Below are 20341 nucleotides of genomic sequence, written 5' to 3' on the forward strand. Positions count from 1 at the left end.
AAAAAAAAAAAAAAAAAAAAGAAAGAAAGATTCCCCTTAAAATGAATGTACTAGTTAGTAACCACTATCCCAAAAGGAGACCAGGCCACTCAAATGTAATTTGACTAGGAAGTGAGCAGGTAGGGCTTGTGTTACCCTGCCCAAGACAGTGATGAATTAATCTAATCTCATGGCACAGTAAAGCCATGTAAAGCCTGGCAGGATGAAAGTCCAGAAGGCTTGCTCAATTCTCAACAGCACTATCCTTCTCTTCAACTTTGGGAGAACACCAGGAGGGGGCAGAAGCAAATGGGATGCCCAGCAAACATTTCCGGAAGATTGAAAAGCACCCTCTCCTGGAGTCCACTGAGGCAGCAGCAGCAGGATCAATGGCACCCATGCTCAATCTAAATGGAAAGCCCTAGATTCGGTCCCACTGCTCCCTCCAAAAATCTTTTTTCTATTCCCACCAGCTTGGCCTAGGTCTCTGCCCTCCTAGGAGTCTCAAGTCTCTGCTGTACTTCGCTAGGAGGGAAACCTTCCTGAATACCCATCACCTGTTGGAATTCTACCAGCCCCTGTGGCCTAACCTTCCACAAAACTGTCCTTGAGACTCAATTAACAGCTTTTTCTGACTACACTGACTACAAATGCATTCATGAACTGGACCACCCCTTGCGGTCACTAATTATTTATGATCTTTAAACATTTCTTTAAAAAAATATGTTTTTCATTTTGTAGAGACAGGGTCTTGCTTTGTTGCCCAGGCTGGTATCAAACTCCTGGCTTCAAGCAATCCTCCCACCTTGGTCTCCCAAAGTATGAGCCACCATACCTGGTCAAAGGTTTCTAATTGACTTGCTCTCATTTGCTTTGAGAATCATTTGCTTGCTCTTCTATCATTCACATGTTTAAAGCCCTACCAGAGTTCAGAGTTCTGATGTAGTGCACTCCATATGGATACTTTGTCTTTTGATGTACATAATCTGTTTTCATAGCTAATGTATTCCTTTAATAGATTCAGTATTTTCTCTCTGCATGTGAATGACAAAAGTATTTACCTTGACCGTAACAACACCTGTGTCACCCCTAGGGCTCACTCCAAGTGGGCTCCAATGGAAACAGGCTTAAGGACTATGGCAGAAACTGCCAGTTTTCCTCAGCATTCTTTTTCTCCTTTATCCTTTTAGTCACTGACACTCACTGCTCATCCTGCACTCCACCCCTACTGCATGCCAATTTTCAATTGCAAGTAGAAACTTCCAGGCTCCCTTGCAGCTAGGTGTGGCTGTGTTTGGGCCAGTGGTATATAAGTGGAGGTGATATATGCAACTTCCAGTCATTTGGCCTCCACTTCCTCTCTTATCCCCTTCCCCTATCTAGGATGGAATGTAGAGGTGGTGGTGCTGAGCTGGCTAGCTAAGAACACGCTGATGAGGGCAGCCCCCAAGGTCTTGCTACTCTGCTTGTGGTCTAAGGAAATGCAACATCAGTATCCCCTGGGAGCTGGTTAGAAATGTAGAATCTGGCTGGGTGTGGTGGCTCAAGCCTGTAATCCCAGCACTTTGTGAGGTTGAGGCGGATGGATCACCCAAAGTCGGGAGTCCGAGACCAGCCTAACCAACATGGAGAAACCCCATCTCTACTAAAAACACAAAATTAGCTGGGCGTGGTGGCACATGCCCATGGTCCCAGCTACTCAGGAGGCTGAGGTGGGAGAATTGCTTGAACCCGTTAGGCGGTGGTTGCGGTGAGCTGAGAGATAGCGCCATTGCACTCCAGCCTCAGCAACAAGAGCGAAACTCCGTCTCAAAAAAAAAAAAAAAGAAATGCAGAATCTGTGGCCCTATGCCAGACCTCCTGGATCAGATTTCCCAGTTTACCAGAGGCCCAGATGATTTGTATGCACTCAAGCCTGGGATGCACTGACTTGAAGGATGAAAAGAAACAGAAGAAACCTGGGTCCCCTGTTGACTTCATAGCCTTCCCATCTTAGACCATTTACCTCTGAAATGTTCAGTAAGAGACAAACTTCTATTTTAGGGAGTCTAGCATAACTTGGGAGTCTCTTTCCTATATCAGCTAACCTGTATCCTTATTAATACAAGAACAAAAATAACTTCCAGGAAATAAACCTCCTCCATTTTTTTAAGTCAAAGGCTGAGTCACTTGCCAGCTGAACTTACTTAGCAAAGCAAGAATTCCTCCAAGAATCCCCAGAATGGCAGGAATTTGCAATCCTGCTTCAACAAGTGGTGCCTTCTTACAGACGCCGGTGGCCCCTTCACAGTCACACACGCTGACCTCTAAGGTGGTCACTTGGTCTTTATTCTGGTTATCCATGAGCTTGAGATTGATTTTGTAGTCACCCACCTCTAAGGCTATCTTTGGCTTCAAAATGATAGATTCTTGGGCTGGAGAAAGCAATAAAAAGAAATGATGAGATCAGGGGAGAAAAAAAAGCTCATTCCAGAATAAAATTGTTAGTGAACTAAAGGCACTTGAGTGCCTTGAGTGAAGAGAGCAGAGCTGCTTGGGTTTTAGCTAGGTATGTACTTTTTTTTTTTCTGTAAAAAGCTTTATTTCCATTTGGTCTAAGGCTTGGGAGAGGGTTCTAGGGTTGCTTTAAAAAAGCTGCCTAGTAGCTGGAGGGAGAGGCTCAGGCAGAGGGGGGCTCTTCAGATGTCACTGGGTTCAGTAGGCTCCTGATTGTGCCTAAGAGTGAACATTTTCGCCCAGCCCGGCCTGGAGGCTGGCCAGCCTGTGGAGGTTGGTCAGGTGGTCACCTATCTTCTTGATGAGTTTCACTTCTTCATCTAGGAAGTGGCTCTCCAGGAAGTCACAGAGATGGTGGTCTGTGCAGGCGGAACCCAAAGCATGAAGATCCAAAAGTGCCCGGTTCAGGTTCTTCTCCAGGGTCAGAGCGACTTCCGTCGCGCCCAGGGTTTTACCCCCATTCATCTTAACATGGCTTCTGGATGTCCTGGAAGACAGTGCGGCTACCACACTGGTTTTGCATTTGCAAGGGACACTCAGCGCCCTTGTGCTTCTCCTTGGCCAATTAGTGGAAGAACTGGCACACGCCTTCCAGATCCACATCATCGCGGTGGAAATAGAAGCCCAGAGACAGGTAGGTGTAGGAAGCCCACAGGTGCAAATTGACCAGGCAGTTGACAGCTGCCTCCACTTCGGTAGAATAGTTCTGACAAATCTGGGAGCTCATGATTGGCTGGCAAGAAGGAGCTAAACACAAAAGCAGTGTTGCTTGGTCCCAGGAGCAGGAGGTGGCAGAAAAGATGGTCCCAGAGGTTGCAAGTGGAGAGGGGAGTGGAGGGTGGCTAGAGGCTGGGAGAGGGAGCCCTGCTTGGGTTTTAGATTACTGGGTAGCATGCTACAATGTTAGATACCAGGAAAGGAAAAAGACCTCTGGAGCAAGGCCTCAAAGACAGAAGGGATAAGGAAGCAAGTACCAATGGAAGGGGTGACATCTGGAAGTTGAGAAGGGAAATTGAGAGGTGGGGATCTGGGGGAAGGGAAGCATGGCCATTGGAGCAAATATGCCAAAATAAAACTCAGGTACCCACTTGGGTCGTTGTACTCAATGGTCCAGTTGGCACTCGCCCCGTGCGTTAGTTCTGCTGTGAAGGGAGATGTATTGGGAGGAAGGTCTGCATCAATGATGTTTATGACCTGAGGCTTTGGATTCCTCTCGCACAAGAATATATTTCGAGGTTCTGGTATGGGGGCGTTGTCATTCACATCAGACAGGATCAGCAAAAGAGTCCCTGTTCCAGTAGCAACTGGAGAACCTAAGAGAAAATACAGAGGAAATGTAGCAGCTTGGCAACACTAATGAATTCCCACTGCCTTCCACCAGACCAAGTCCAGTTCTTGTCCTGGCTCTTCAGTGGTCCCCACCAGCCCCACTCCACCCCCAGAACCTCCTGTCCCACCAATCCCAAAGGACCTCCACTCCCAGGTGGGCAGGTCTCTGACTGTTTTATACAGACACGCTTATTCCCACCTTGATAACAATTATTCAAGTTATTCCTCATACCAACGACACGCTCCTCCTTCTTCACGTATCGTTATTCATTCATTGAATTTTAACTACTCCAAGAAGTCCTATTGCCTGCCTACTGTTTCCCTAGTTCTCCTTTTTCTGCATTTTCATGCCATTTAAGGTCATTATCAAAGCATTGAGTCTTTTTATTTTACTTATTTTAAGCCTGACTAGAAGCTTAAAATCAAAGGGGATGAGCTGGGTCTTTTTAAGTCTCTGCAAATTGGTTTTCAAAATAGATTGGGGAGTTCATATACTTTTTTTTTTTTTTTGAGGCAGGGTCTCACTCTGTCACCCAGGCCAGAATGCAGTGGCATGAACACAGTTCACTGCAGCCTCTACCTCCTGGGCTTCATCTCCCACCTCTGCCTCCCTAGTAGCTGGGACTACAGGCGCATGCCACCATGCTTGGCTAGTTTTTAAATTTTTTTTATAGAGAGGGGCTCTTACTATGTTGCCCAGGGTGGTCTTGAACTCTTGGGCTCAAGTGATCCTCCCACCTTAGCCTCCCAAAGTGTTGAGATTATAGGCGTGAGCCACCGTGCCCAGCCCATCCACACTTCTGTTCACGTTTCTTTTACATCTTGACACAACACCAAGCATATTGTAGTAGAAAAAATTGGTACCCAGGGAACTATCTTCAATATGAGTATACAATAGGGATACAAAACAACAGAGGAATCCGTCTCAAACCGATAAATAGATATGTCTAGATGGCATGACTATAAATTTAAAAAATTTTTTTTTCTCATGTAAATTTTCTTTTTTTTTTTTTTTTTTGAGACGGAGTCTCGCTCTGTCGTCCAGGCTGGAGTGCAGTGGCCGGATCTCAGCTCACTGCAAGCTCCGCCTCCCGGGTTTACGCCATTCTCCTGCCTCAGCCTCCCGAGTAGCTGGGACTACAGGCGCCCGCCACCTCGCCCGGCTAGTTTTTTTTGTATTTTTTAGTAGGGACGGGGTTTCACCGTGTTAGCCAGGATGGTCTCGATCTCCTGACCTCGTGATCCGCCCGTCTCGGCCTCCCAAAGTGCTGGGATTACAGGCTTGAGCCACCGCGCCCGGCCGTAAATTTTCTTTTTAAACAATGAACACGTGTCATTTAAAATTAACTGAAGGAGGCCAGGCATGGTAACTCATGCCTGCAATCCCAGCATTTTGAGATTATGGGCAGCATGCTGCCCAGGCTGGTCTTGAACTCTTGGCCTCAAGCCATCTCCCAATTCAGACCCCCAAAGTGCTGGGATTACAGGTGTGAGCCTAGCACCCAGCCTATAAATGTATTTAAATACACAGAAAGAGTCTGGAAGGACCCACACCTAACTGATTTAACACCTAACTAATTTCACCCACATGAGTATTATCATTTTTCAGGTAAAGGAATTGAGGGACATAAAAACTAAACAGCAGGCCAGGCGCGGTGGCTCATGCCTGTGATCCCAGCATTTTGGGAGGCTTAGGCGGGCAGATCACAAGGTCAGGAGTTCAAGACCAACCAGGCCAATATGGTGAAACCCCGTCTCTACTAAAAATACAAAAAATTAGCTCGGCATGGTGGCGCACACCTGTAATCCCAGCTATTTGGGAGACTGAGGCAGGAGAATTGCTTGAACCTGGGAGGCAGAGGTTGTAGTGATCCAGGATTGTGCCACTGCTCTCCAGCCTGGGTGACAGAGCGAGACTCTGTCTCAAAAAAAAAAAAAAAAAAGTAAACAGTAAATCCAAGGTCACACGAATATTAAGCTTTGGAATTGGATCGTAAACCATCATTGTCGGGTTCCCTTAGGGAAGGAATAAAGAGTGCGTGTGTAGTGAAAAGGAAGTTCTGTCTGACCAAAATTACTTGAAAAAAATTTTTTTTTTTTTTTGGAGACAGGGTCTTGCTCTGTTGCCCAGGATGGAGAGCAGTGGCGCAATCCTGGCTCATTGCAGCCTCCACCTCTCAGACTCAAGCAATCCTACCACCTCAGCCTTCTGAGTAGCTGGGACTACAGGTACTCACCAACATGCCCAGCTAATTTATGTACTGTTTGTAGAGAAAGGGTATTGCCATGTTGCCCAAGCTGGTCTCGAACTCCTGGGCTCAAGTGATCCTCCCACCTCAGCCTCTCAAAGTGCTGGGATTACAGGTGTGAGTCACCGTGCCCAGCCCACTTGAATTTTTGATAATAAGAATGCCTTTAAGAATAAAAGATAAATCTTTTGCAGCAACATGGATGAAACTGGAGGCCATTGTCTCAAGTGAAACAAATCAGACATGTAAGGAGAAATACTGCATGTTCTCACTTAGAAGTGGGAGTTCGAAAATGTGTACACATGGATGTAGATTGTGGAATGATAAACAATGGCAGCTGGGAAGGGTCCGAGGGGTGGGAGGGGGTAGATGATGAGCAATTACTTAATGGGTACAACGCATGTTATTTGGGTGATGGATACACTAAAAGTCCTGACTTTACCACTATACATCTATGCATGTAACAAAATTACCCTTGTACTCCATACATTTATACAAATCAATCCAACAAACAAAAAGGATAAAGGAAAAAGAATGAACTCTTGCCTCCAAAAGAAGGGAGGGGCAAGAAAGCCAAATAGCCAGGAGCGTGAGGCAGCAAAGGCCCAGATGAGGCCCCCTTACCATTGTCTGTAGCTATGATGAGGGCTGTGTACGTGCTGTTCTTCACGTGCTCAGAATCCTCCCTGTCCAGCTCAGCCCGAGTGGAAATGGCACCAGTGTCCGGATTAATCTCCAGCCAGTTGGCAGTGTCTCTCCAAATCCGATACCTGAACAGGCACAAGCTTGGGCTTTTAGAATGGGACCAGCAAACAACATGTAGTTGAAAATGACTCAAGGTCTTCTTCAGTTATATGGTTACTTCCAGTGTTTTATTTTGAAAACCAACAATAGATTGGGCGCGGTGGCTCATACCTGTAATCCCAGCACTTTGATAGAATACTATTGTAGAATATATGGTGCATATTCAAATTGTCAGATTTTCCAAAAACGTCCTTTATAGCAACCTTGCACCCTTCTGGATTCAGGATCCAATATGGCCTTTGGTTGGCATGGCTCTTCCTTAGGGCTTTCTTTTCTGTCACTGACATTTTTTAAATGTGCTGGCCAGTTGTTTTCTAGAATGTCCTTAGTTTGGGTTTGCCCGATTACTCCACAAAATTTAGATTCAGGTAATCCATTTCAGGGGTCGGTGGTAGTGACAAGAACACGACAGAGGTGATGCTGTGGCCTCCCTAGTGCAGGACACTGGGAGGCACATGATGTCTGTCTGTGCTTCTACTGATAACTTTGATCACTTGGATAAGGGAAAGGCCACCAGATTTCTTCACAGCAAAGGTGCCTTTTTTCACTGCATGATTAACCTATAATCTGCAGGTAGATAATTTAAGAATATCTTGTTCAGCAACTAACTTTCACCTAATGGATTTGGCATCTATGGATGATTCTTGCTGAAGCAATGATTACTATAATCCTTATTTATTTTTAAAAGCAGACTCCTCCAGACCAGCTCCCCCAAAACAGTAGAGTAGTTCCTAAATGGTAGCAACATGTCATCTCTTCACCTGTCATGAACATCTGGAGATGCAGGTTGCCTTGTTGACTTGTGGGTGGGCTGTACTATTGGCATTTAATGGGAGGTACAGGGAGGCTAACAGAGATCTATTGCTCAGTTATTTACTAGGGTCATGGAAAGGCTCTGAAAGGGAAACTAAGAAATCAAAGGAGGAAAGGGCTCTGAGAACCTGTGGGCTTGGCCTCACTTCTTTGGAAGTGCAAAGCAATGAATTACATCAAGTGGTCATTGTTCCAGGTGTAAGGGCCTCTGCAAACAGACACCAGAGACCTGGGCCCTGAATCTGTCCCAGGAGATGCTCTGAACTATCTATTTCACTACTGCAAGCTTTCAGCCCAGCCTGGAAACTGTACAATCCAGGGTTTCATCACAGAACCAAATCCTACATTATTGTCTTTGACTTTTCACCACTCTTTTAAACTTCAATTAAAACCCATCTTGCCAGGCCTTACAGTTTGGAGCATGTAGAAATATCTCTAGATTAAAAGGAGTCCACTGGCTGCATATAGAAAATGAGAGTTTTTATTATTATTATTTTTTTTTTGAGATGGAGTCTCACTCTGTCACACAGGTTGGAGTGCAGTGGCTCGATCTCAGCTCACTGCAACCTCAACCTTTTGAGTTCAAGTGATTCTCGTGCCTCAGCCTCCCAAGTAGCTGGGATTACAGGTGTGCACCACCATGCCTGGCTAATTTCTTGTGTTTTTAGTAGAGGCAGGGGTTTCACCATGTTGGCCAGGCTGGTCTTGAACACCTGGCCTCAACATGACCCACTTGCTAGACCTCCCAAAGTTTTGGGATTACAGGCATAAGCCGCTGCACCCAGCCCAAAATGAGAGTATTTTAAAGCAAGTGTTGTAGTTGGTTGGTTGGTATGTGGGTTTTCAGCATCTGTGTGATTTACATTATAGAGGTACCTTCAAGTTTGAAAGGAGAAATACTAATAGTAAGCTACTTATAACACAATACTATGGGCTGGGCGCGGTGGCTCACGCCTGTAATCCCAGCACTTTGGGAGGCGGGCAGATCACTTGAGGTCAGGAGTTCGAGACCAGCCTGGCCAATGTGGTGAAGCCTCATCTCTACTAAAAATACAAAAATTAGCCGGGCGTGGTGGTGGGCACCTATAATCCTGGCTACGTGGGAGACTGAGGCATGAAAACTGCTTGAACCCAGGAGACAGAGGCGGCAGTAGGCAGAGATCACCACTGTATACTAGCCTGGGCAACAAAGTGAGACTCCAAACACAAAAAAACACAATATTATGTATGCAAAGTAAAATCACATTTCTACCATACTAGAAGAGCTCAAAGAGAGGCAGCACATCAGATCAAGAAAGGCTGTCTGTAGAGGGAAGGGAACAGGTGAAAGGAGTACAGATAAAGGGAATAAAAAATAAATTAAGAGAATGGTCTTGTACAGACAAATGACAAAATGCCATGAACTATATATTATTGATTTATATATAAAATGATATAAAATACCCAGCTGCTGTAAGTCAGTTGAAAAATCCTCACACTTACGTTATTTTCTGTTCCATAAATGTGTCTGGCTCCCGGGCGGTGTAGGATGTGATTTCCTGGCCCACGCCAAAGTCCTCAGACACTTCCACTCTCTTTTCAGGAGGCACAAAGATGGGGGCTTCGTTCACATCCAGCACATCCACGGTGACAGTGGCTGTGGAGGTGGTGAGGGAGACCTCAAAGGGCGCCACGTTCGTCACTGCCACGTGTAGAATGTACTGCTGCTTGGCCTCAAAATCCAAGCCCTAGAGAGCAGAAACAATGAAGTTAAAAACAAAACAAAATATTTTGTGTTAGTAAAAATGAAATTAAATCCTTAACTGTTGCTTTTGGTAATACAGTAGGTTGGTGCAAAAGTAACTGTGGTTTCTGCCATGACTTTCAATGGCAGACCACAATTACTTACCAGGGCTTCTCAGATCTGCTCACCTACTCAAGAGGAAGTCAAAGCTCTGGGGCTATTCTAGGGATCCAGTCACTTCAACAAGCAAATCACTCAAATTCTTAGTTTTCAAGTTTCTTTCCTTATTTTGTTTCTGAGACAGAATTTTTGCTCTTGTCACCCAGGCTGGAGTGCAATGTCTCACTGCAACCTCTGCCTCCCAGCTTCAAGCAATTCTCCTGCCTCAGCCTCCCCAGTAGCTGGGATTACAGGAGCCTGCCACCACACCCGGCTAATTTTTTGTATTTTTAGTAGAGATGATGTTTCATTATGTTGGCCAGGCTGGTCTTGAACTCCTGACCTCAGGTGATCAACCCGCCTTGGCCTCCCAAAGTGTTGGGATTACAGGAGTGAGCAACTGCGCCTGGCCACCGTTTTTTTTGTTGTTGTTGTTTGTTTGTTTGTTTGTTTTTAAAGAGATGGAGTCTCGTTATATTGCCCAGGTTGGAGTACAGTGGCATGATCATAGCTCAGTGCAGTGTCAACCCCCTGGGCTCAAGTGATCCTCCCACCTCAGCCTCCCAAGTAGTTGGACCCACCGCCATGCACTACTGTCCTTGGCTAGTTTTCAAGTTTCTAGGACATTTTTCAAAAACAATGATATCTGCCCCACTTCTAAAATAAACCAGCACAAGAGCAGAGACCAGTAAATCATTTTCCCTCTCATTGCAAAATGGAAAGAGCTAAGGGAAGGAGAATGTTTCTGGGAAAGAGCCTTTTTCAATTTCAGGATCCTGTGTAAGAGCTTCTTGATTTCTTCTTTCTTTTTTTTTTTCCCAGACAGAGTCTCACTCTGTTGCCCAGGCTAGAGTGCAGTGGCGTGATCTTGGCTCACTGCAACCTCTGTCTTCCAGGCTCAAGTAATTCTCCTGCTTCAGCCTCCCAAGCAGCCGGGATTACAAGTGTGCACCACCACATCCGGTTAATTTTTGTAATTTTTGGTAGAGACAGGGTTTCACCATGTTGGCCAGGCTAGTCCCAAACTCTTGACCTCAGGTGATCTGTCCCCCTCGGCCTCCCAAAGTGCTGGGATTACAGGCACGAGCCACCATGAGCCATCAAAAAGCCTTAGCTTCTTGATTTCTTTTTTTTGAGACGAAGTCTCACTCTGTTGCCAGGCTAGAGTGCAGTGGCACGATCATGGCTCACTGCAACTTCTGTCTCCCAGGTTCAAGCGATTGTCCTGCCTTAGCCTCCCTAGTACCTGGGACCGCACTAGTAGTGGGAGCGTGCCACCACGCCCAGCTAATTTTCGTATTTTTAGTAGAGATGAGGTTTCATCATGCTGGTCAGGATGATCTCGATCTCTTGGCCTTGTGATCTGCCTGCGTTGGCCTCCCAAAGTGCTAGGATTACAGGCATAAGCCCCCATGCCTGGCCTCTTTTTGTTCCCCCTGGGACGGAATCTTGCTCTGCTGCCCAGAGCTGGAGTGCAATGGTGCGACCTTGGCTCACTGCAACCTCCATCTCCCAGGTTCAAGCAATTCTTCTGCCTCAGCCTCCCAAGTAGCTGAGATTACAGACATGTGCCACCATGCCTGGCTAATTTCTGTATTATTAGCAAAGACTCAAACTCTTGACCTTGTGATCCGCCTGCCTCAGCGTCCTACAGTGCTGGGATTACAGGCGTGATCCACCACACCCACCCCAGTTTCTTGATTTCTTACATGAGCAGGAAGAGCCACTGCAAACCCCACATAGTCCACTAGAATCTGGGAAAGTCATTCTGTCCCCCTGCCAAAGCGAATCTACTTCTAAGAAGATACCAGGGGACAAGGGCACGAACAGCTTCGAGGATGCCAGTTTCTGCATCTTGCCAGGTACCATACAAACCTTTGCTGTTTTCAAAATGCCATCGTTGGTCACTGGATTTGTGGTGACAACAAATTGTCCGTCATTATCATTCAATATAGTGTATACAGCCTCCCACGCTGGGCTATTGGGGGCGTCAGCATCAGTCACTTTCAGTGTGGTGATTACGACGTTAGCCTCGTTCTCAGGCACCTGACCCTTGTACTGCAGAGCAAAGAGATGGGTCATTTACAAAGTACCAAGATTGCTAGCAGAGCCCAGTCTCAGGGGCCTAAAGGAATCCTCTTTTTTTGTTGTTTCTTTGAGACAGGATCTCACTGTCATCAGGCTGGAGTGTATTGGAGCGATCATGGCTCACTGTAGCCTCAACCTCCTGAGCTCAAGCAATCCTCCCACCTCAGTCTCTAGAGTAGCTAGGACCACAGGCATGCGCCACCACACCTGGCTAACTGAAAGCAAGCTTCGAGGAGCAGATGTGACGAGCAGAGACCAGGCAATGGGCACATTGGGTTGCAACGGTGCAATCTCAGCTCACTGCAGCCTCCACCTCCTGGGTTCGAGCAATTCTCGTGCCTCAGCCTCCCAAATAGCTGGGATTACAAGCACGCACCAACATGCCCGGCTAATTTTTGTATTTTTAGTTGAGACGGGGTTTCACCACGTTGGCCGGGCTGGTCTCAAACTCCGTCCTTAAGGGATCCACCAGCCTTGGCCTCCCAACTTGTTGGGATTACAGGTGTGAGCCACCATGCCTGGCCATCATACAGGATGATTTAAACTTCCCCTACTTGGTTCTCAACACCTTCTTCTTGAATGCATGTAATATCCTTGGTGTTCAATAATTCTCATAAGATGTCTTCCTAGCTATACTAGAAACACCATGAGAATAGAATCTTTGTCTGCTTTGTGTGTGATGGTAGCTCCACTGTCTAACACAGTGCCTAATATAAACTTAGAAAATATGTGTTCAATGAAGAAATGAAACCCGGTAATATTTGCTACAAAAATGTACCATATGCAGATATGAAATCAGTAGGTGCTTTTCGCAACTTCACAATCTTGAGCCAATTGGCCCCAGGCCAAGGGTGGAAAAAACATGCTAAAAGACAACTGCCATCTCAAGATGCTTGCTTTTAAGTTTAAAGTTAACATTCACTAGTCTGGAGAGAGTTTTCAAAGACTTCGCCCATGAGCAGTAGTGAAACTTAGTTCACGAACAACAAAAGACCTTTCTTTGGAAACCCTCTGAGGAGTTGTAGAATTACCGTGGTGGGATTGAAGATCGGAGGGTTATCATTGGTGTCAGTGACTGTGATCACAGCTGTTGCTGTTGTGCTTAACCCCTCACCTTGAAGGTCAGCAGCTTGAACCACCAGGGTATACATAGGGAAACTCTGCAGAGAGATCAATGAAACCAAGTTAGGACCAGGACTACCAGCGACCTCTGGCCTAGCCCAGCCCAACACATGGAACCAGAATATTTAACCATCTGCTTCATGCCAGTCAGCCTGTCTTCTAGGCACAGAACCTCTGGGCAGAAGCTTAGATGCAAAGCTCAGACCAACACTGTATTAACTGACAAGTGGCCTAGCAGGATTTTGCTTTGTCCACAGGATTGAGCTAATACACATTTGTCCTCCACACCCTCTGGATCCTCCTGACACCTGACCTCTCGGTCCAGCCCAGTGGTGACCACACTGATGACTCCTGTGTTCTTGTTAATGGTGAACATATTTTTGTCAGGCAGCTCAGGATCTTGGCTGAGGATGGTGTAAGCGATGGCGGCATTGTAGGTGTTCACATCGTCGTCCGCGTCTGTGGCTGTGACCTCCATTACGGAGGTCCCTGGAAGAGTTCAAGGAGAGGAAGGTTTAGACAAGCTGCCCTTTGGGACGGGGTCAGTACTGCTTAATCCAATTCTGCCCTGAGGTATAAAGGAGGGGACATGGGGGTGGTACCATGTCAGAGTTCCCCTATTATCTAATTCCTAGAATTCTTACCAAAGTGCTAGGGGAGAAAGAAAGCTCAAACTATCAACTTATTATTCAGGTATAAATACACAAATGGTAATAAAGAAAAGAAAGGGAATGATTACCACAAAAGTCAGGGTGCGGTTATCATTTTTTTTTTTTTTGAGACGGAGTTTTGCTCCCGTTGTCCAGGCTGGAGTACAACGGTGCAAACTCGGCTCACTGCAACCTCTGCCTCCCAGGTTCAAGCGATTCTTCTGCCTCAGCCTCCCAAGTATCTGGAATTATAGGCATGCGCCACCACGCCCAGCTAACTTTGTATTTTTAGTAAAGACAGGGTTTCTCCATGTTGGTCAGGCTGGTCTTGAACTCCAGACCTCAGGTGATCTGCCTGCCTCCTCGGCCTCCTAAAGTGCTGGGATTCCAGGCATGAACCACCATGCCCAGCCTAGGGTATGGTTATCTTTATGGAAGAGAGAAAAGAATGTGATCAAGGGAGATTGTCTAGGGCTTTGAGGTACTGGCAAAGATCTGTTCCTTAATTAGGAAGGTTGTTCTTAGCCAGGTATAGTAGCTCATGCCTATAATCTTAGCAGCTTGTGGGGCTGAGGTTGGAGGATTGCTTGAGGCCAGGAGTTTGAAAGTAGCCTGGACAACAAAGTGAGACCCTATGTCACCCTGGCTGGAGTGCAGTGGCGCAATCTTAGCTCACTGCAACCTCCGCCTACCAGGTTCAAGCAATTCTCCTGCCTCAGCCTCCCAAGTAGCTGGGATTGCAGGCACACGCCACCACACCTGGCTAATTTTTTCGTATTTTTAATACCGGTGAGGTTTCACCATGTTGGTCAGGCTGATCTCAAACTCCTGACCAGAGGTGATCCACCCGCCTTGGCCTCCCAAAGTGCTGGGATTATAGGCGTGAGCCACCACGCCCAGCCTAAAAGAAAAATTTAACAAGAAAAAAGGGAAGATTGTTCTTAAACTCTCCCTGTTTTATATGTTTCCATAGGTAGACTGTTATACACATGCATATAACACAACAATGGCTTCCCACGAAGTTCTGTCCACAGGAAGGGTCAGCTTTAGTTACACAACCTTTGGGGTTGGACAACACTTTGGGGTCCAAAGAACCTAAGAGTCTTTCTGGATATTCAGATTCTCATTAGTGGATATACCTGGAAGAGCACCTTCCATGACAGACCCCTTAAAGACCTCCTGGGTGAACACGGGCTTGTTGTCATTCTGATCAGTCACCGTGATCAAAATCTCCATTGGGTCCTCAACTGCATTCCCGTTGGATGACACAGCATGAGAGAAGAGCTGAAAGAACCAAGTGAGGGTGAATTGAGCTCTGATGAGGAAGAAAATGTGGCAGAAGGAGCCCGGTCAAAGCAGAGTGTACTCCCTGGGCTGCCACACCTTCCCACTCTCTGAGACCCCAGTGGGTGACTTTTCTCACACATGTGCTGCTGCTGCTTCAATGAGATCATAACAAGGTAAGACCCATGGGGTGTAACACCCCCACTGGCTCAAACCTCCCATTTCCCACGTGAGGACCAGGGCTTCAGGCCTAGAGATAAAGGTGGGGTTCCTGAAGAACTCTTATTCCATGCAGGGTGAAACTTGCTCTGGTCCTTCTGGTCTAGCATTTCCCCCAGATATTTCTGAATTTGGCATTAATATATGACTTCCTGGCCAGCCACAGTGGCTCATGTAATCTCAGCACTTTGGGAGGCTGAGGTGGGCAGATTGCTTGAGCTCAAGCCTGGGCAACATAGCAAGATCTTGTTTCCACAAAAAATACAAAAATTAGCTGGGTGTGGTGGCCTGCGCCTTTAGTCTCAGCTACTCAGGAAGATGAGGTGGGAGTATCGCTTGGGCCCGGAAAGTCCAGGATGCAGTGAGCTATGATTGTACTACTGCACTCCAGCCTGAGTGACATAGGTAGACCCTGTCTCAAAAAAAAAAAAAAAAAAAAACCAAAACAAAAAAAATGACCTCTTGGAGGCCGGGCACAGTGGCTCACTCCTGTAATTCCAGCACTTTGGGAGGCCAAGTAGGGTGAATCACCTGAGTTCAGGAGTTTGAGTCCACTCTGGCCAACATGGTAAAACCCCATCTCTACTAAAAACACAAAAAATCAGCTGGGCGTGATGGCAATTGCCTATAATCCAGTTACTCAGGAGGCTGAAGCAGGAGAATCACTTGAGCCCAGGAAGTGGAGGTTGTGGTAAGCTGAGATCACGTTATTACGTTCTAGCCTGGGTGACAGAGCAAAACTCTATCTCAAAAAAAAAAAAAAACTTCTTGGTTTTCCCAAGCTCTTGCTGCTGCCAAGCCCAAGAAATGGGTTTTGCTCCCTTTTATCATCACTGTCCTGTTCCTTTAGGTCAGGGACTTCCAGCCCCAAGAACAGGTTGACATCTTGGGTCTAAATTTGCCCTGGTTGTATGAGGATGCATGGGGATTCTCCTTCCTTTCTTCCTGACAAGGAGAAAAATTAACAACCCCAAACTGTCCCACATTCTCCCATCATTTCTCCTTAGCAACAGGTCAAGAGCTGTCAAGTTAAGCTCCTCATGTGTTCAGAGCCTCTGATCTGGAGATCCAGCATGGGTTGACCAAAAATTCCTGGATGGATGTTACCCCAGTGTCAACAAGCTTCTAAGAGATACTTACAGTGTATGTGGCAATGTTTTCTCTATCCAGAGGCTCTGTCACTTTCAGCCATCCTGTTTCTCTTTCAATAATAAAGACACCAACAGGCGGTGTGTCAGCTCCTTGGCCAGTGATGCTATAGAAAACCTTGCCTTCTTTATCTTTGTTGGATTTGATCTGAAAACAAAATGAAAGAAAAAGTATTAGTAAAGAAGGATCCCAACATTCGGTCTTTTCCCTTTCTCTCCTTGGTACTTCTCTGCCAAATCCCTCCCAGAGAAATAGACAACTTCTTTCTCTACCTGAACCAGGTTTTAGGAAATGGGCCTTTTCATTTTCTGGACAGCTGATAGGAGGAATAACCCAGTCTCTCTTCCGTCTTCTGAGTCCAGGAGAGGAGTTGGGAAATGTGAGCAATTCTGCTTGGACTCCAGAAACAGAGGCCTAAAAGGAAAGAAGATGAGGAACAAGATGAGATAATTCAGGATGGATACTACAGGTCTAATAGTCCAACCTAGCCAGACAGCATCCCCAGCCTTCTGTGGGCAGTGTACAGTTTGAATTTAATGATACATTCTCTTATCAATGACAAATTATATATATCCACCAAAATGACCAACCAAAACAAAAAACAATGAGCCCCTTTGCTGCATCGTAAAGACCGCATTCTCTTTTTATCCTTCTTAGTGTCCAGAGTTTCAATAATCATCATGCATACACAAGTATTGGTTTCAGGGTTTGATATTATAATTTACAAGCTGTTTCAAGCCTACATAATCTCATTTTTATTTTTTTGAGACAAGATCTGGCTCTATCACTGAGGCTGGGATATAGCAGCATGACCTTGTCTTACTGCAACCTCTGCCTCCCAGGCTCAAGTCATCCCCCCCATCTCAGCTTCCTGAGTAGCTGGGACTACAGGTGCACACCACCATGCCTGACTAATTTTTGTATTTTTAGTAGACATAGGGTTTTGCCATGTTACCCAGGCTGGTCTCGAACTTGTGAGTTTAAGCAACTTGGCCTCCCAAAATGCTGGGATTATAGGCATGAGCCACCACACCCAGCCCATAATGTGATTTTTAATAGCAACATTATACTGTGATGATTTAATATCAGAGCTTACTCAACAACTGAATATTTGGGTTTTCAATTTCTTTTATTTTCTTTTTTTAAATAGAGACAGGGTCTTGCTCTGTCACCCAGGCTGGAGTGCAGTGAAGTGATCAAAGCTCACTGCAGCCTCAAACTCCTGAGCTCAGGTGAGACTCTGACCTCAGCCTACCAAGTAGCTGGAACTACAGGCATGTACCACCATGTGCACCTAATTTTTAAATTTTGTTTAATTTTTGTAGAGGCAGGGTCTTGCCATCTTGCCCAGGCTGGTCTCGAACTCCTGGGCTTAAGTGATTCTCCTGCTCTGGCTTCCCAATTTGCAGGGATTACAGGTGTGAGTCACCACACCCAGCCTCTTTCATGTTTTTCTTGGGGACATAGGTCCCCAAAGTGGAGTTATCAGCCAAAACAAGTAGATTTTGAGAACAGATACTAAGAACTACTTTGTGATCAATACAAATCTCTTCATTTCAATGTATCATTATATCTATATGGTTTCCATTTGTTCTAACAGAAGCTGTTGGGATGGGAGCCAAAAACACCCTTTGAGACTTGTATTGAACAGTTTTCATATGCAATAAAGATAACTTTATGCACATGCAGGGAAATAAGAGAGTTGAAAATGGAAGGAAAATATTTGCCAAATTGTTTAAGTGTTTTAAAGTGATTACTGTAGTAAAGTTTCCAGGGGAAAATTCCATCTCTCACCATCCACATAAAAACTCACAGTCACTGATCACTGCTTGCCAAGTTTGAGTTCAGCTCTATTTTCTGGCTTTAAGATTGAAGATGCGCCAGGCGCAGTGGCTCACGCCTGTAATCCCAGCACTTTGGGAGGCCAAGGTGGGTGGATCATGAGGTCAGGAGATCGAGACCATCCTGGCTAACATGGTGAAATCCCATCTCTACTAAAAATACAAAAAATTAGCTGGGCGTGGTGGCAGGCGCCTGTGGTCCCAGCTACTCAGGAGGCTGAGGCAGGAGAATGGTGTGAACCCGGGAGGCGGAGCTTGTAGTGAGCCGAGATGGCACCACTGCACTCCAGCCTGGGTGACAGAGAGAGACTCCATCTCAAAAAAGAAAAAAAAAAAAGATTAAAGATGCACCAGATACATGTGAGATATAACCAGGTATCATCACAGAGCCCTTCCTCAATGCTGCACACTGGCCACAAGTGCACACATGCGCACACACCTACACTCTCTGCCCTCTACATCCTGCGTTTGTCTCCTAGAGAGGCAGCCCAGCCTGAGCCAAGGGTAGGCTCTGGAGCTAGGCTGTCTGGCTTTGAATCCTCACGATGGTGCCTCCTTGTCCCAGGCAGATATTACTTAACTTCTCTGTACTACAGCTTCCTAATGTCTGAAATGGGGATAGTATTAGAACCTATCTCATAGAATTCTTGGGAGGATGAAATGAGATGCTGGTATTGCACATTTAAAGCACTGTGAATAGTGCCTGAAACACAGGAAGTGCTCAACAAAGGTAATGATGCAGATGATGGCTGGACTGGTTGGAAAACACTGAGCTATGGTTTTATTGAGATTTGACCCCAGCACAGGAACAAAATAAAAAACTGACCCTCAACACTGTATCCTGGGCCAGGTGTGGTGGTTCACACCTGTAATCCCAGCACGTTGGGGGGCCAAGGTGGGCAGATCACTTGAGGTCATGAGTTTGGGATCAGCTTGGCCAACATGGCAAAACCCCGCACCTCTACTAAAAATACAAAAACTAGTCAGGCATGGTGGCGCACACATGAGGTCCCAATTACTTGGGAGACTGAGATACGAACCCGGGAGGCAGAGGTTGCAGTGAGCTGAGATCGTGCTACTGCACTCCAGCCTAGATAACAGAGATTGTGTCTCAAAAACAAACAAACAAACAAACAAAAATTAGCCAGGCATGGTGGCATGTGCCTGTAATTCCAGCTACTCAGGAGGCTGAGGCAAGAAAATTGCTTGAATCCGGGAGGCGGAAGTTGAAGTGAGCCGAGATCATGTCACTGCACTCTGACCTGGGAAACAGAGCGAGACTCTGTCTCAAAAAAAAACAGCAAACAAACAAACAAACAAAAAACAACTCCAGAAAAACCACTGTATCCTAAGCCTTAAAACAGCCACCTTCACTAGGTGCAGTGGCTCATGCCTGTAATCCCAGCAGGCTTTTTCCTTTGGGAGGCCAAGGTGGGTGAATCACCTGAGGTGAGCTCGAGACCAGCCTGGCCAACATGGTGAAACCCGTTTCTACTAATAATACAAAAATTAGCTGGGCGTGGTGGTGCACACCTGTAATCCCAGCTACTCGGGAGGCTGAAGCAGGGGAATTGCTTAAATCCAGGAGGTGGAGGTTGCAGTGAACGAGATAAGCCACTGCACTCCAGCCTGGGCAACAAGAGTGAAACTCCATCTCAAAAAAACCCAAAAACAAACAAAACAACAACATCAACAAAACCCAGCTACCTTGCACAGCCATGGTGAGCACATGGGCACTCATGAATGAATGCAAACCCAGTATCACATTGAAAAGGAAAGGAACACGCATGCCTTGCTGACATTAGGACTGTGGAATATTTTCAGAGAATTAATAATGATGAACACTGTGCTGGCAAAACATAACACTAACATTTTCATGCGTGAAATGAAAGGGAGTCATGCCTGAAAATACTGCACACGAAACTGATCCCTCAGAAAAATAGGATACCAGGTGGGGCACGGTGGCACATGCCTGTAATCCCAGCACTTTGGGAGGCCAAGGCAGGTGGACTGCTTGAGGTCTGGAGCTCAAGACCAGCCTGGCCAACACGGTAAAACTCTGTCTCTACTAAAAACACAAAAGGAAGGGAAGGGGAAAGGGAAGAAAAGAAAAAGAAAAGAAAGAAAAGAAAAGAAGGATGCCAGACTGAGAAAACTCACCCAAATAAGGTGAAAGAACTAGAGACTAAGATCTATTCTTATACAAATTTAGTGAGCCTGCGCATTAAGGTGAGACCCTATCTCTACAAAAAATAATAATAATAATAATAATAATAATTAAAAATTAGCTGGGCATGGTGGTGCACCCTGTGGTCCCAGCTACATGGAAGATTGAGGCAGGAGGATTGCCTGAGGCTGGGAGGTCAAGGCTGCAGTGAGCTGTGCTCCCGAGACTGCACTCCAGACTGAGTGACAGAGTAAGACCGTCTCCAAAAA

At 46.0% G+C, this 20341-nt stretch overlaps 1 protein-coding gene and 1 pseudogene across 1 annotated transcript in view; both read right to left on the minus strand.

The window, feature by feature from the left end:
• The window catches only part of CDH1 (cadherin 1), a 104437-nt gene that overhangs the window by 9828 nt on the left and 74268 nt on the right, over positions 1–20341 (minus strand). The window contains 11 exon segments of the mRNA XM_017850816.1: positions 2166–2393; positions 3564–3788; positions 6678–6823; positions 9153–9397; positions 11428–11610; positions 12672–12800; positions 13076–13251; positions 14552–14696; positions 16056–16211; positions 16337–16361; positions 16363–16478. Of these exon segments, the coding sequence (XP_017706305.1) occupies positions 2166–2393; positions 3564–3788; positions 6678–6823; positions 9153–9397; positions 11428–11610; positions 12672–12800; positions 13076–13251; positions 14552–14696; positions 16056–16211; positions 16337–16361; positions 16363–16478 (1774 nt within the window).
• Positions 2402–3557, minus strand: LOC108514543 (ferritin light chain-like; annotated as a pseudogene).

This window comes from Rhinopithecus bieti, unplaced genomic scaffold (assembly GCF_001698545.2).
Source record: "Rhinopithecus bieti isolate Rb0 unplaced genomic scaffold, ASM169854v2 scaffold_32081, whole genome shotgun sequence".
Taxonomy (NCBI): domain Eukaryota; kingdom Metazoa; phylum Chordata; class Mammalia; order Primates; family Cercopithecidae; genus Rhinopithecus; species Rhinopithecus bieti.